The sequence below is a fragment of the Anastrepha obliqua genome, chromosome 5, assembly GCF_027943255.1.
Source record: "Anastrepha obliqua isolate idAnaObli1 chromosome 5, idAnaObli1_1.0, whole genome shotgun sequence".
Classification (NCBI taxonomy): domain Eukaryota; kingdom Metazoa; phylum Arthropoda; class Insecta; order Diptera; family Tephritidae; genus Anastrepha; species Anastrepha obliqua.
Genome location: NC_072896.1, coordinates 108,151,287 through 108,168,090, shown reverse-complemented (window position 1 = coordinate 108,168,090; position 16,804 = coordinate 108,151,287). Strand labels below are relative to the sequence as shown.

Here is a 16,804-nt window from a genome sequence, read left to right as displayed (position 1 = left end):
AACTCCCAAAACGATAGGGTTTATTTGACCAACCGTTCATACGAGAATTCGAGTCATCTAGTGGCCACCACGAGACAGCACCCGCCACAGGTATCGTTCCCACGACAGTCGGTTCTACGTTACCGGAATGACCCGGATTTATATCCGGCCAAGGACTGGCACTCCAGCAGCATTCCCCATATCTGTATCGGGAATGTTTATGCTGTTACAACAACAACAACCCGCCGCAGGTAACCGCAGTTGGGCGCTTTCCAATCGTTTCCATCGAGCCTAGCGTCAAGGTAAATGTGGGTTATTATCGGGAAAGTATTTTGGACGTTGCTTTAAATCCGTGGGCAGAAAAATATTTCGGTTGCAGACCATGGACGTTTCAACAGGACTCGGCACCCGCTCACAAAGCTCGAGTGAACCAAGAATCACTAAAAAACAACGTTCCGAACTTCATAACGTCCACAGAATGGTTCTCAAATTCACCAGATGCGAGTCCGTTGGATTATTTTCTTTGGGCCATTTGGGAAAGCAGGGTCCGAACTAAAAGATTCACCAGTCTCGAGGCGCTGAAAAAAGTCATTTTCCGCGTGTGGGCCAAAATACTTGCAAGTCACATTCGGGCAGCTAGCGATTCATTTCTGGACCGTCTCAAGGCCATAGACAAGACAAAAGGTGGTCATATCGAGCAAAAGTAAATTGATTCTTAATTTTGTATTATTTTCACACATTTTTTAGTTTGATTTGAATAAAAGTAATTTTCTTAACTAAATTTATGGCCTTTTTAATTGGTTACACTTCGAGTGCCGGGCGCTGTAAAATAGAAAAAAATTCTTAAGGATTTGTGGTATGTGCTGAAAAGTGCCCGCTTTTGGGAGGTGTTCGCCTATATTTATATTGTAATTTAAATATTTCGCTTTCTTGCTATTTTCAATTCATGATTGTATTAATTTCATTAATTTCGTAATGTTGTGGTTGTTGTTGTTGTTGTTGTAGCAGTATCTTCGCCCAGTCAGTGTAGTGTAATCACCGGTCGTCTTCGTCTAGCTCATCGAACGGTAGGCCCAGGAAACTAGCTGTTTCGACGGGTTGGGTCCAGAGGGAGAGAGGTGTTAGATGAGTGGGTTTGATGGGGCATGTGAAAAGGTGGTTAGTGTCGTGCGGGGTGCCTTCACATGCCGGGCATATGTTTAGTATGTCGGGGTCGATTCTGCATAAGTAGGAGTTTAACCTGCTACAGTATCCAGAACGTAATTGTGCCAATGTTACGCGGGACTCTCGGGGAAGCTGGAGCACTTCGTCTGCAATAGGTGGTTGGACTCCGATAACGGCATTCGGGGGTGGGGAGCTTAAAAAGGTGGTAAGGGTCTCCCGATGAATTTCGTTTATGGCCTGTCTGTACACTGTCTGATCCTGGAGTGGTCTGTCTGTTTTGTTCAGGATCTCGTCCACGTAGTTGAGGAAATGCCTCCTGATGTGCCTGGGAGGTGGCTCAGGCTCCAGCAGGTGTCTGCATGGGTGAGGCCATGCCATTCCCATGGCAGCCGGTTCTACGTTACCGGAATGACTGGGGTTTTTCCCGACCAAGGGCTGCCGCCCCAGTAAACTAGCCCTGTCTAGTGTACCGTATCCCATTAATTTTGTAATTTTTTTGGGTGGTTTGCTTAATGCTACGATTAATATGAGAAACAAAATTAACCAAGTTCGCACCGCTGCCGCATCCAAAATAGTCGATAGATGGGAAGGTGCGATGATCAAACATTTTCTCAGATTTATTTTTCACATATCATTTTTTTTACCTTAACATCCTTTGGATCAACATCCTTCGTCAAAACGACTAGGCGGTTTTTTCCGCTTTCTCAGGTTGTGGATATTATTTATGTACAGGATTCTTTTTTTTTGCCGATGAGAAGGTTGAAAATGCCTAATAGATCATCAAAGCTGCCGTCGCAGCAAGAGTATGTCCGGAGACTAAAAAACGACACCGCGTTTGGAACCGTAGCCCACTCTGGAACCGCTTTTGAGTTATTTCAAAGCGACGTTCCTTTTCCTCATTAAAAGGTCTATGATTGAGTGCCTGCATCCAGGCTCATCTTGTTCATCCGGAGAATTTTTTCCGCGAAACCACTGATGATTTGCCCGTTTCCTCGCTGCTTAGCATCTTGTCGATTATAGTTTTAGTGATTATGTGACGGACTGCAGTCTACAACGTTCTACGATCTTGTTCCCAATGCATGCATTAGATTCCGTCGATCCTTTTGATAAAAAAAGCAAAACTGTTAGGTGTTTGGCCGAGCTCCTCCTGCTATTTGTGGTGTGCGTCTTGGTGTTGTTCCACAAATGGAGGGACCTACAGTTTCAAGCCGACTCCGAACGGTAGATATTTTTATGAGGAGCTTTTTCATGGCAGAAATACACTCGGAGGTTTGCCATTGACTGCCGAGGGGCGACCGCTATTAGAAAAATGTTTTTATTAATTTTGGTGTTTTCACCTAGATTCGAACCAACGACCTCTCAGTGAATTCCGAATGGTGATCACACACCGCACTTGGAGGATGGTTCCATGTGTAGAAGTCCACGCAAGTGGGCAAAGTTACTGATCGCCATTGACTTGGGAGTGGCCAGGACGATTCTTCTACATATGGTTCAAGCAGCTCACAACGTCCGGGATTAGCCCACGTATCCTCTGGTTAGCTTCCGAACACCCGTTCGGGAGTGAGCTAAAGTGAGCAGGCGAAGCATTCCAGGATAGCTGGTTGTGCGCTGGGTTTGGGACCCGCCACTTAAAAATCCCCCCCAATGAAAAGATTAAAAAAGCCTCGGATGAGAACTGCCTTTACTGATGACGACCCCTGCAAACGAAATAAGGAATATGATTTGAGGGCATGCACCTGGAATGTCCGGTCCCTTAATGGGGAAGGTGCCTCTGCCCGGCTGGTTGATGTCCTCGTGAGAGTAAAGGCTGACATTACTGCCATCCAAGAGATGCGATGGACAAGGCAAGGTAAGAAAAACATAGGACCTTGCGACGTCTACTACAGCTGCCATGTAAAGGAGCGCAAATTCGGTGTCGGATTTGTTGTGTGAGAGAGACTTCGTCCCCAAGTACTGTCGTTCACTCCGGTGGACGAGCGTCTCGCAATAATCCGCATCAAATCGCGATTTTTTAACATCTCGCTAATTGCGCCCACGCCCCGACGGAAGAGAAGGACGATGCGACCAAAGATTCCTTCTATGAGCGCTTGGAACGTTCCTATGAGCGCTGCCCCCGCCACGACATAAAAATCGTGCTTGGCGACTTCAACGCCAGGGTGGGCAAGGAACAGACAGAGGCTGATCGACTTCGCCGGGGCCCGAAACATGGTAGTCTGCAGCACCAGATTCCAGCATAAGAAAATACACCAAGCTACCTGGCTGTCTCCTGATCGAAAAACGCGAAACCAGATCGATCATGTTGTGATAGATGGAAGACACGCTTCTAGTGTATTAGATGTACGTACGATCCGAGGACCCAACATTGACTCGGATCATTACCTTGTTGCAGCCAAACTGTGCACCCGCCTCTGTGCAGCAAAAAACGTACATCTACCTACGCAAAGAATGTTCGACATCGAAAAGCTGCAATCACAACAGACAGCCAGAAGATTCGCCACTCGACTCTCACTCCTGCTCTCGGAGAGCACTGCCCAACACACCGGCATGCGCGAGCAATGGAGCAACATTTCTCGTTCCCTACGTACCGCCGCCGAAGAAGAAATCGGATTCCGGCGAGCCCGAAAAAACAATTGGTACGACGAGGAATGTCATGCTGCCGCAGAAAGAAAAGATGCCGCCTATAGAGCCACGCTGCGATCGGGCGCAAAGCGAGCCATGGGGGATCGCTACAGAGAACTAAAAAAGGAAGAGAAACGTATTATCTGAAAGAAGAAACGAGAGGCCGAAATACGTGAGTGCGCGGAGCTTGAGACGCTGGCCAACAGGAACAACGCCCGAAAATTCTACCAGAAAGTTCGGCGGCTTACAGAAGGTTTTAAGACCGGGGCGTTTTCCTGTAAGAACAAAGACGGCGATCTGGTGACTGACGTACAGAGCAATCTTAAATATTCACAATACGCCAAATCTTGGAAAAGACCCATGAAAGGAGAATCGACACACACCATCTTTTCGTCGACTTCAAAGCTGCATTCAACAGTACGGAAAGGAGTTACCTGTATGCCGCTATGTCTGAATTTGGTATCCCCAAAACTAATACGGCTATGTAAGATGACGTTGCTCAACACCAGCAGCGCCGTCAGAATTGGGAAGGACCTCTCCGAGCCGTTTGATACCAAACGAAGAAGATCACACACCATCACTTTTGATAAGGATTTGAAATAAGTCATCATCAAAATAATAAAGGATGGCTATTCGTTGGCAAAAAATAGGGATGGCGTTCCAGGGTTAATGTATTTAATTTGCATCTATTTATTTATTTTCCTTCTTTATTTTAGAAAATATACATACAAAGATATGTTGCTGACGAAATAGTTCTAGTACTGAACCAGAATATTTTCTTATTGCTTCAAGTTTTCATCTCAGGGTTAGGCATACATGCGTGTATATGTATATATACATATGCGTACATACATATGTAGGAATAAATCAGTGCGTGTAGGTGTGCCTTTCTTTTTTTTAATAATAACAAATCGCCAATTTTTGCAAGTGACCTTCACAATGAATGATGTCAAAAACTACAGACGGTGGAAAAAACCATTCTAGCAACCTTCCGGAATCAAGATCAAGGACTTTCAAGTAAACATTTAAGAAATAATAAAAAATACATACAAAAAATACACATTGTATGTTATTTGGTTTTTTTTTAATGCCAACATTTATTTCAATAATAATTTCAATCGAATTTTTGTCATATTGAACAACAAGCATAAAATCGAAACCAATTATTTTGCATTGTTTTTATTTCCCTTAATATTTTGCCCACCAAAATCTCGCATTTTTATAAAACGACAAGATAATAATGTAAATACAGACACCCTCATAGGCATCGGTCTGACATTATAATGTGCGTTTTGCATTACTGCACTAATACTCAACAATTCTATTAATTTTGTATTAACATTTTTGAAATTCTCTGCTTATAAACCAGCACGATAATATGTTTTGCACGATAATAGCATAGCAAATGTACGTTTAGAGATACATAGTATTGAAAACAATAACTGTTTGTGTGTTTTTGGTTTTTAATTTTTATTCCTTGTCTATGCTATTTTATTTTACCGAAACGAAATTATCATTAAGAATAATAATTTAAAGTAGTTTTATTATAAAAAGAACAATTAAGAAGCAATAGTTCTGCATACGATTTAAATAAAATTTTTAAATTATGTGTATTTAAAGTAGAATAAGAGAACCAAAGTCATTTCAGTGCACAAATTTCAATTAACATTTGTTGTTGATGGTAAATACATAGGTGGCTAAACATTTTCATAGGTACTAGGTTTGCATGTATTGTATTCTAGTAATTAAGATCAACTTAATACGCCACGTTCACTGGATATTCTCTCTTCTTGTATGTTGGAATCATTATTCATTGCTCGCCACACATTCGTACACATTTACTGTGGCTTTCTGAATGATTTACCAGCGAATTTCGCCTTGGCTCCCAACTCTTCTTCGATGCGAAGAATTTGATTGTATTTAGCCAAACGTTCAGAACGGCATGGAGCGCCAGTCTTAATTTGTCCAGTCGACAAACCAACAACCAAATCGGCAATGAAAGTGTCTTCGGTCTCACCGGAACGATGCGACACCATGGTGCCCCAGCCGTTGCTCTTGGCCAATAAATGAGCCTTGATTGATTCTGTGACGGTACCAATTTGGTTGACCTTCAACAACAAGCAGTTGCAAGCCTTCTTTTCGACGGCAGTCTGAATGCGCTTAGGGTTGGTTACGGTCAAATCATCACCGACAATTTGGATTTGAGTGTTGGCAGTAATGGTGGTCCAGGCTTCCCAGTGATCCTGATCGAAGGGATCCTCAATGGAGACAATGGGGAACTCCTTGATGAATTCCTGGTATAAGTTGGTGAGTTTTTCAGGCGAAAGCCATTGTGACTTGTCGCTGTTGGGGTTCTTGAAGTCCAAATCGTACAAACCGTCCTTGTGGAATTCAGAAGCGGCAACATCCATACCGATCTCGACCTGTAGATGGGAGCAGAGAAAATATTTAAATTGATCAATTTTGAATTTTGAGGTGTTGAAAATTAGTTTTCTTCTCAACTCACCTTGCCAGTGTATCCACCCTTGGCAATAGCATCCTGGATCAACACCAAAGCTTCCTTGTTTGACTGGATGTTAGGTGCAAAACCACCCTCATCACCTACAGCGGTGGCATCCAAACCGAACTTATCCTTGATGACCTTCTTCAGGTGGTGGTATACCTCAGAGCCGATTTTCATGGCCTCAGTGAAGCTGGTAGCGCCAGTTGGCAAAATCATGAATTCCTGCATAGCCAATTTGTTGCCAGCATGGCTACCACCGTTGATTACGTTGAATGCAGGTACGGGCAAAATAATGTCTTTGTTGCCAGCTAAATCAGCAATGTGCTGATACAGTGGTACTCCCTTCTTAGCGGCACCAGCCTTGCAGACAGCCAATGAAATACCCAAAATGGCATTGGCACCGAATTTCGACTTGTTCTCAGTACCATCCAATTTCAGCATGAAATTATCAATGGCTTCCTGGTCGGTGACCTCAAGATTGGCCTTCAACAATTCAGGTCCCAGAGTTTTGTTTACATGATCGACGGCTTTGGTCACAGCCTTGCCATGATAGCTGTTCTTATCGTTATCGCGCAACTCAAGAGCCTCATGGACGCCAGTAGAGGCGCCTGAGGGTACGGCAGCACGGAAGAGACCCAAATCAGTGCACAAATCAACCTCGACGGTGGGGTTACCACGCGAATCGAAGATTTGACGAGCGAAGATCGACTTGATAGGCATATCTGATCTGTTTGATAAAGAATAAAGGAGAAAGAAAGAAAATAAATGATTTTAATAACCAATAAACTGTCAAATATTTTCTCTTTTCTATATTTATTTATTTATACTATATTGTTGATGGCACTATTGTTTATCTTCAAGTGTCTATTTATTTATTCAAGCGATCTCTTTTGTACCCGCAAGTATATTTAATTATTATTTAAATATATGTATGTATGTATTCAAGTTAAGTTATTTCATAATCCTATTCAACCAAAGTAATCACATACATAAATATTTTAATAATTTACTTCTAAACATATTATAAATTACAAAAGTGTAGATAACGAATTGCCTCAGCACGCTTAGCAATTTCTATCACTTTGAATGGAAAGTTTTACTCTCGCTGCAAAATGACCTCTACGTAGCAAGTAAAGGTCATAGCGACAAAATGCGGAAATACTACACTATTAAACGAAATTCCAATTCGATTTGCAAATACTGACCCTCTGTTACAACAATAGAGCTTATTTGCTAAACATTTATTCTAATTAAATATGGAAAATTATTTTCAATATTAAATCAGAAATTTGTATAGTACACGTCAACGTGCACGACTAATTTGTTATCTAACTGCACTCTCCGCCATTTAATGACTAATGTTTCGAGCTTATTTCGCTTTCGCTAAATTTATATTTACATTTTTAATTTCACTTTACCGCAAATTCATTTGTTTTTAAACATATTTCAAAATGCAATACAAAAAAAAAATATGCTCTTAAAATTGCAGAACTTACTTAAAGCGTTTAATTAACAAGAATTGTAATCCAAACGGAGACGGAACTCTGGCACCAAAATTCACCAACGGCGATTGTGGAGCAACTGACACTGAGTGCTGAGCGAACAACGCGACGGAGCGAGCAACCGCCGTTGTTTTCGTGGAGCATGACCACAGCACCATTTTAACACACTATGCTTTTTTTGTATTTTGTAAAGCTCTTGTTATTTTACCTTATTGTTGTTGTCGCAGACGCACTCGCAATTGCAATCGTACAAACGTTTCTAGTACTTTGCCGGCACCAGCGATTAGCGAAAACGAGTGAGCTTTATACCTAATACGTATGTGGATCTTAATTACAAACCACCCCGGCAAAGACACAGTGGTAACGACAGAGGTAGCAGTAGGATTACTCAGGAAATGAGAATTAATTCGGTTGAAGACTTCTTATGATATAATGCGTATTGCCGGCATATGGGGTAAACGTCATAGGTGTGTATTTCGTTTATTCGTAGCGTCGTCTCTGGTTGGCAGCTTCTCTTTAATGGGACCGGTATGTATTGGTTGCGAAGAAGCTTTCTATGACCTTCGCGCAAGGTGACAAGAGCGGATGCCGGCTGCGGTGCTAGTATACGCGTGAAAGAGGTGGCACAATGCGCAGCTTATAATGCTTACAATGACAAATTAAAAGCTTTTATTGTTGTGCTTTGCTTAAATATAACAGCAACGAGTTCAAAAATTCAATTTGCTTTCTAATATTTCTTTAGGTTTAATTAAAATTTCAATGACATAAAATATTGTTTTTTGTGTTTGAACGTAAAAGTGGGGTAAACTGTCTATTAATATACTTTAAAGAAAATTTATGTAATTACAAAAATAGTTCAAAATTGCTTCAGTAATGGCAGCTCAAACGGTGTTGATAAATTATAAATTTAAAAGGTAGTGAGGAATTGAGGAAGTGCACCGGATGTACCGGATGTAAAATTTAAATCAGTCGGAAATTTGCTTCTTATGTCTGAATGCTGAAATAGATCAAGGCAGATTGAAACACTTAAAAGGCTAGTAAGAACTGTATTACCGACCGTTTAAGGGCATCCTTTCGATTTAGATAAAAATTTAGCCGTACACACCCTAACACCAGTTTTCAGTCGTCTAAACTAATTCTAAACAAATTACTAAACGACTTTTTTCAGTTAATTTTAAAGTTGTCTGTCAAAAATTTAAATGAAAGTTAAGGAATTGAAGCTACATTTAAATTGTTAACATAAAAATTGATATTTTATCTGATAAAAGTTACTACATAGGTACTCGTTGATATTTACATACAGCTGTTGTCAGCTAATTAGAAACGCTCTCTTTTGATAAACGCTTGATGAGCATAATATTAAACTGTTTAAATTTACCGTTATTTTTTCTCTTAAAATCATTTGCATTGCTTTTGTTACTCTATTTACTACCCAATGCGCCTAGTTTTGTAGTTGTGTAATTGAAGTACCGTTAATATTATCCAACGCAGTGCATGGGTTACTTAGTTCAAGGTAAATAAACTGAGACGAGTAATTAGAAACAGTTGTTCAATGGAAGCATATTCGGCAAGTTGTGTTATTTTAATAGCAATATAATCGACTTTTTGGTATGCATATATTATATTTTAAATTGGTTGTTTAAAAGCAACTAAAATATTCGTCTTCAAGATGTGTAATGGGAAAAAGCAACAGCTGTACACCTGCCCTGCGCAGCTCCATTTTTGACCTTCGTAAGGCTGGAAAGTCGTACAGTGAAATTTCTAAGCAAGTCAAATGCTCAAAAAAAAAATGGTTTTAACGCCTTAAAGCATATCCAACTTTTTAAGACTGTTGACAATGTTCCACGTAAGAAAAGGCCCCGTAAAACTTCAGCAGAAATTGACCGCAAGATAGCAATCATCCCCAAAAGAGACCCAAAAAAGACTTCCACTGACATCCAACGGGAAATTCAGGATCAATATAATTTCGAAATATCCAAGAGGACAATTGCTCGGCGTCTGGTCGAATCTTGACTGCATGGCAGAGCAGCACGCAAAAAGCCCCTTCTAACCAAGATACAAAGGAGATGGCGAGTAGTCTTTGCGAGATCCCATTGGTCATGCACTCCAAATCAATGGAAATATATCGTTTGGAGTGATGAAACCAAGATAAATCGCATAGGCCCAGATGGTAGAAGGTATGTTCGACGGCTAATCAACCAAGAATTCAATCCTCGCTACGTTTCGTGGGTAGTGAAGCATTGTGGAGGATCAATCATGGTGTGGGGATGTTTCTGGTGGAATGGTGTTGGCCCAATCCTTAGGATTGATGGAATTTTAAATAAGGAGAAATACGTCGATATACTAAAAAATGTAATGTTGCCGTGGACTGAGGAAAATTTGCCTGTTATATGGAAGTTTCAACAGGATAATGATCCAAAGCACACGGCAAAGTTGTCGAAACAGTTTTTCGACGAAAATTCCATCAATGTTTTGGAATGGCCATCACCCAGTGCGGACTTAAACCCAATAGAGCATCTCTGGGATGACGTTAAAAAAGCCGTGAGTGCCAAAAATATCTCAAATATGGATGTCCTTTTTGCCGAAGTAAAAACGGCATGGCAAGCAATACCTGTGGCGCGCTGTCAGAATCTCATTACATCAATGCGCAATCGATGTGAGGCAGTGTTGAAGCAAAAGGGTTATGGAACCAAATACTAACATAATCTTTATGTTGATCTGATAATACATTACTGTTTCTAATTAGTTGCCCTATCCAAATCGTGCATTTCACATGCTTTAAAAAAAAATATATATTTTATATTTAATGAAGAATTGGGATTAAATTGTTTTCCACTAGTTTTTAGGTTTATCATATGTTTAAATAAAATTGGCAACAAGTTATGAAAATACGTGTTTTAAAGGAAAATGGAAAATTTATTTTGAAATAAGTGTCGTTTCTAATTAGCTGTCAACAGCTGTATATTTGTAATTGGCGGTTATAGTCTTGAATATTATGGCCGCTATTATGAGTTACATTCGATCTTCGATATTCGCTGGTTGTCGAAGATCGAAAATCGAATGTCAATTTGGTATTATGAGCGGTGCAACCCTATCGAAATTTTCGTTGTTTACCGAATTTAGAGTCGAATGCAATTTTGCTTCGATTGTGTGGCGTATTGTGGAAAAATTTGTTAAAGTGTAAGTTGTTTGCGATTATTTATGGTTTTATAGTAACCAAATAATAAATATATACTAATTTTGTTAATTTTATGCAGGTCGAAAGTCGTGAGTACCAAATAACAATTAGAAAGGCGAATCCACAATTCGCAAAAAGGATTTGCACCAAAGTTCAAGCAGCAAAAAATGGGAGGAATTTACAACGGATCTGAATTGCTTGGGACCACCAGTGAGAACGGCAGCAAAAAGGATTAAGCTTAAAATGTTTTTTTTTTTGTGATGTTTATAGAAATACATTTTTATTTTCCCTTGGTAGGTATGGGCTGAAATACGTAGAGGAACTGAAATACATATTTTTTCGAATGACGAATAATTGAATAAAGAAAATTTATAATAAAAATAAAACAGAAACTTTGGCGTAAAGGTTTCTATTTAATACTTTTTAGATTTTTCTATAATATTCTCAAAATTTCATTTGTTATGTTTTCTAATTACTTCTCCGTTATTTGACCACACTTCAATATCTTCAGCATCATCGTACACAGTGGGCTGAGCAAGTCCTAGCATACCTTCATTACCAATACTCAATTGGTACGATTCCTGAGCACAAAATTGCAGAACTGTGGCTAGCTTTAACATATTTGGAATGGATTTGGCTCAGGTACACTGCTGCAACTGGTTTTCTGTACTGGACAGTAGGTTCATAAACGCCTTTTTAGATAATCTAAAGTTCTATAAAAATCTGTAAGGGAATTTCTGTAATATTAAGTACGTCAACACATTTTGAAAATTCTAAACTTACTCAGTGGAAGCCATTTCTAGGGGGTTGGATGCGCCCCTCAATTGTTTTCTACTTCTAGCTAGTTCCACTAATCTTTCATCGTCCGATGAATAGTCGAACCACAACTCCGTTGTACTCATTTTCACAAAAAATACTTTTTTTAACTTTAAAAGAATTCTTTTGTTAGCAAAGAATTTCAACACAATCGGTTGTTCTTTTATTTTGATTTGCTGTATCAGCTGAGAAAAAATTATCTATTGTAAATGCGTCGAGCGATCGAAATTCACAATAGTCATATTCTTCAACGAATGAGCACCATAATACCAAATGAAAATTCGTTCGATCAGCACTTTCGACTACAGTCGAAGATCGAATGTTGCTCATAATAAGGGCCTATATTTCTTTCAATTCGTGGCATTCAATTAAAAGCATTCTACAGAATGAGAAGCTTCTTTACGCCAGAAATGTACTCGGATATTCGCCATTGCCTTCCAAGAGTTTATCGTTATAAAAAAATTATTTATATTTTATAATTTTGTAATATTAAATTATTATTATTAAAAAATAATTTATATTTCTATAATTTTTCTTTTTCACAGTGGTCGAACCTATAACCAACCATAAGCATAATCTCACCACAGACGACGTTTCCACGACAGTCGGTTCTACGTTACCGAAACTACCCGGATTTATATCCGGCCAAGGACTGCCACTCCAGCAGCATTCCCCGTATGTAAAAATGGGGAATGTTTATGCTGCTACAACAACAACAATCTCGACAACGGCGGTACTATACTGGTTTTAGTGATGTGAAAATAAGCGAAGTGTTCAGTATTACAATACTAAAAGGAAATAAATGTGTATAAAGTCAGTTCAACATTTTTTAACAAATATTTTGTATAATATATTTTAAAAAAATATTCAAATATACATATATCTGATTAAATACAGGGACTTTATTGGTAATGAATTTTCTTAAATTGGCTACCACATTTTTGCTATTTGTATGGCACACATTCTTATAAATTATTGTCATAATTGTTTTTATTTATTTTTATACTGTCCCACTTATTCTGAAATACAGGGTGGCTGATGAAAGCCGCTACCAAAAAAAAATTGAATAACTTTTTTTCTTTTTAAGTTATCTGTTCCATTTTGATTTTAATTTGCAGATTGATCTTTAAAATTTATTAAAATGGATAACTGGGACACGCAAACAAGAATTTGGATAGTCCGCAGCTATCACGCACTGGAGTCCGTAGTTTTGGTACAGAGAGAGTACAGGCGGATGTTTGGCGGCGATCCCCCGAGCAGATGGACCATAATGAGACTGGTGAATAATTTTGCTGAGCAAGGAACAGTCGCAAGAAGGCCTTATCATCGAAACCCACCAGTTCGGACGGAGGAAACGATCGCTGCTGTAGCTGCAGCTATACAAAGCAATCCAAGGGTTTCAACAAGAAGCTTATCCGCTCAACTTGGTGTCAGCCGACAGTCTTTGCAAACAATAATGCACAAAGATTTAGACTTATTTCCCTACAAAATTCAAATGGTTAACAAACTGAATGCAGCAGACTTGCCGATTCGCTTGGAATTTTGCCAGAAGATCCTGCAAATGGTGGAAGAAGACCAAAACATGTTAAACCGCCTTTTCATGTCTGATGAGGCCCATTTCGATTTAAACGGCAATGTGAACAAACAAAATTGTCGAATATGGAGTACTTCTAACCCACAGATACTCCACGAGACGGAATTGCATCCTCTTCGCGTGACAGTGTGGTGTGCGGTTTCTTCACGCTGTATTGTCGGGCCTTATTTTTTTGAAGAAAATGGTCACACCGTTACGGTCACTGGAGACCGTTATTTGAAAATGCTGAAAGAATTTTTCTATCCAGAACTACGCCGAAAGAGAATTCCTTTCAACTCTGTGTGGTCTCCACAAGATGGGGCAACGTCTCACATAGCCCAGACCGTTATGACAGAGTTGCGACGAAAATTTCCCAATAAACTGATTTCAAGAAACTCCGAATTTCGTTGGCCCCCCAGGTCGCCTGACCTTACTGCACCTGACTTTTTCTTGTGGGGTTTATGTAAACAAGAAGTTTATAAAACAAAGCCAACAAATTTGGATGAACTAAAACAATCCATTCGGGCAACAATTGCGGCTATTCCTGTCGCAACTCTCAAAGCAGCAATGAACAACTTTTTACTAAGATGCCGCACTTGTGTCAACGAGCATGGGGGGCATTTAAATTCAATTATTTTTAAAACTAGTTAAGCTACATTTAATAAAATTTAATGACCTTCAACTTGAAAAAAAAAATAAATGAATTCCATACACTAAAAAAAAAGTTATTTGAGTTTCTTAATGTAGCAAAATTCATCAGCCACTCTGTATTAAAACATATTCACTGTATTATAAAGGCTGAGCTTTCCTTTTCTACCACGATATATTTGCTTATAATGTCTAAATGCGTGGACCGAATTTAAAAATTATGACACGCAAATGTAGTCACTATATCAGCCTTTTGATTTATATTACTTTTTATAAATTAAAATTAAGAATTAATAGCAATATTTAACGTTAAAAATTCACCTTTTTTGCATAAGCTTGAAAAAATGCCCTATTACAGACGCTTATTTCACTTAAATACAAACACAGAAAAGTAACGAATTCACTTATAAACACTCTTTATTAATTGAATATTTGATTTAAAGCTATTTTCACTAAATAATACTACAAATTCTATTAGAATTTTATTATTACAAATGTTCTTCTAAACGTTTGTAATGCCGTGCAGAATAAATGTGAGGAGCGAACTGTCAAACGAACGATGAGAGAGAGAAGAACAAAGCGAAATAAGAAAAACCCAGCCAACCAAAAGGGAACACTTATTTTATTGTTATTTCTATTATTTATAGGGGCGCTTTTTTCTTTCAAATATACATATATATTACAAAAACAAATATTTTTACAAATACTGAAAATTTGGAATAAAAATCGCGCGATTTTTAGTCCAAATTTTCGCCTGCGGCGCTTTTTTGCTTTCAAATATACATACATATTACAAAAACAAAAATTTTTACAAATATTGAAAATTTGGAATAAAAATCGGGCGATTTTTAGTCCAAATTTTCGCCTGCGGCGCTTTTTTGCTTTCAAATATACATACATATTACAAAAACAAATATTTTTACAAATATTGAAAATTTGGAATAAAAATCGTGCGATTTTTAGTCCAAATTTTCGCCTGCGGCGCTTTTTTGCTTTCAAATATACATACATATTACAAAAACAAATATTTTTACAAATATTGAAAATTTGGAATAAAAATCGCGCGCATTTTTGCTTTCAAATATATGTACATACATATTACAAAAACAAATATTTTTACAAATACTGAAAATTTGGAATAAAAATCGCGCGATTTTTAGTCCAAATTTTCGCCTGCGGCGCTTTTTTGCTTTCAAATATACATACATATTACAAAAACAAATATTTTTACAAATACTGAAAATTTGGAATAAAAATCGCGCGTTTTTTAGACCAAATTTTCGCCTGCGGCGCTTTTTTGCTTTCAAATATACGTATATATTACAAAAACAAATATTTTTACAAATACTGAAAATTTGGAATAAAAATCACCTAAATTTTCGCCATCGGCACTCATAACTTTTACGATAAAACATCATTTTCATAAGTGCTATGAATTATAAAACCTAAGTTAAATGCTTGCTGGGTTGTCGACTGCTGTATTCTCTTCTCTTCAACTGTATTTCAGTCCAAACTGCAAATGTGGTCGGAAAAAACCTAATTTTTAAACTTCTCCTGGGGGTTCTATAGGGACCCTAGGAGGTTGGGACTTTCACAGTTATAATGGTGTGACCTTGCTCTTTCTAATGGGCGTGGTGGGTGGTGCCACGCCCCCTCCCCCTCCGCCCCCCATTCAAATATATCGTGGTAGTAAAGGAAAGTTTTTCCATTATAAATATTATAAAATAAATAAAATATTACTACTGCTACTATTTAAAAAAAAATTTTTTGGTCGCTTTTACTTGTCAAGGCGTGCAGATGATCAAAGTTTAAGTTTTCACACTTCAGCTCCTCACAGCTCTTGTAAACTCTTACAACTATTTCAGACTTTTGATTTTCCCATTGAGCCTAAACTGTTTTCAACACACCAATATTTCTTATTTGATTGTACAAATTATATCAAAAAGTACATTCTTCAGACGGCCTCAACTCTTTTTCACTATAACATCAAAAATGGAAATAAACATCAGCTGTTTTGTGTCTGGATAATAGAAAATTGTTACCTAGCAGAGTAACCAAAGCTTCAAGCGGAATCAAACTCTTACTGAAAAACTGTTGTACAATTTAATCTTATTTTAATTTTAAACTCCTTTTATTTATGCAAACCCCATTTATGGATACCATATTTTGATTTATATGAAACAGGGCTATTTTCCTTTTTTCTTGTCTGCGAAATCTAATCTGAATACGGCTGCTAAAAGTCTTGGTACATTTATCACCACAGGTTATCTGCGCAATATAACCGGATACATCTTTGCTGGTTCCAGTGTTATTCCGATAAAAGGAATATATTTAGTTTGCAATTCCTCTCGATTTACATCATTTGATATCCAGTATTAATTCCATATTTAACCACCTAATTCTCTGATGCTAGTTTAACTGCGGTGAATTTTTTAAACTGAGTTTAAGCCTAAACAATTGGGCGCTTGAACTTGGAAAGCAGAATTAAACTTGCACTTAAAAACTGGCCTCCCTCTGTTGCCATAACCATTTCATTTTTTACTAGCGTGGATATTTTCCGAAATTTATGTAATATATAGAATACACTACTTACGAACAATCGCAGGGAAATCCTTGTCCGCAGTCCATGATGTCTGATGTTCTAAAGGAAATTTGGGTAAAAAGCAAAAATAAATTTAGAAATGCGTGATTTATTTCAAATGACAATTACAAATTTGTGTGTTAATCAAAAACCAGCTACTACTTTAGAGGTTTGGCTGTGTGTGTGAGTCTAAATTGAAAATCATTGAACAGTGTCGGCAATGCAGTGGATACTACTGTTT

At 38.1% G+C, this 16,804-nt stretch overlaps 1 protein-coding gene across 2 annotated transcripts; it reads right to left on the bottom strand.

Annotated features, from left to right (window-relative positions):
• Positions 1 to 5,278: 5,278 nt before the first annotated feature.
• LOC129248491 (enolase) lies at positions 5,279 to 16,674 on the bottom strand. 2 transcript variants are annotated; one of them, XM_054888052.1, is made up of 3 exons: positions 16,576 to 16,674; positions 6,269 to 6,992; positions 5,279 to 6,185 (listed from the first exon to the last, which is right to left on the bottom strand). In XM_054888052.1, exons 1-3 carry the CDS (start codon positions 16,608 to 16,610, stop codon positions 5,601 to 5,603), a joined length of 1,344 nt encoding a protein of 447 aa, XP_054744027.1. In that variant the 5' UTR covers positions 16,611 to 16,674; the 3' UTR covers positions 5,279 to 5,600. The 2 variants fall into 2 exon arrangements, with proteins under 2 accessions (XP_054744027.1, XP_054744026.1); XM_054888051.1 differs by lacking the exon at positions 16,576 to 16,674 and adding an exon at positions 7,762 to 7,893.
• Positions 16,675 to 16,804: the final 130 nt, after the last annotated feature.

Excerpts from the sequence above, each read along its gene's own strand:
- LOC129248491 (XM_054888052.1), bottom strand. The coding sequence starts at position 16,610 with ATGGACTGCGGACAAGGATTTCCCTGCGATTGTTC. Across the intron at positions 6,993-16,575 it reads GGATTTCCCTGCGATTGTTC|ATCAGATATGCCTATCAAGT; the intron begins GTAAGTAGTGTA and ends TTTATCAAACAG. Across the intron at positions 6,186-6,268 it reads AGGGTGGATACACTGGCAAG|GTCGAGATCGGTATGGATGT; the intron begins GTGAGTTGAGAA and ends TCCCATCTACAG.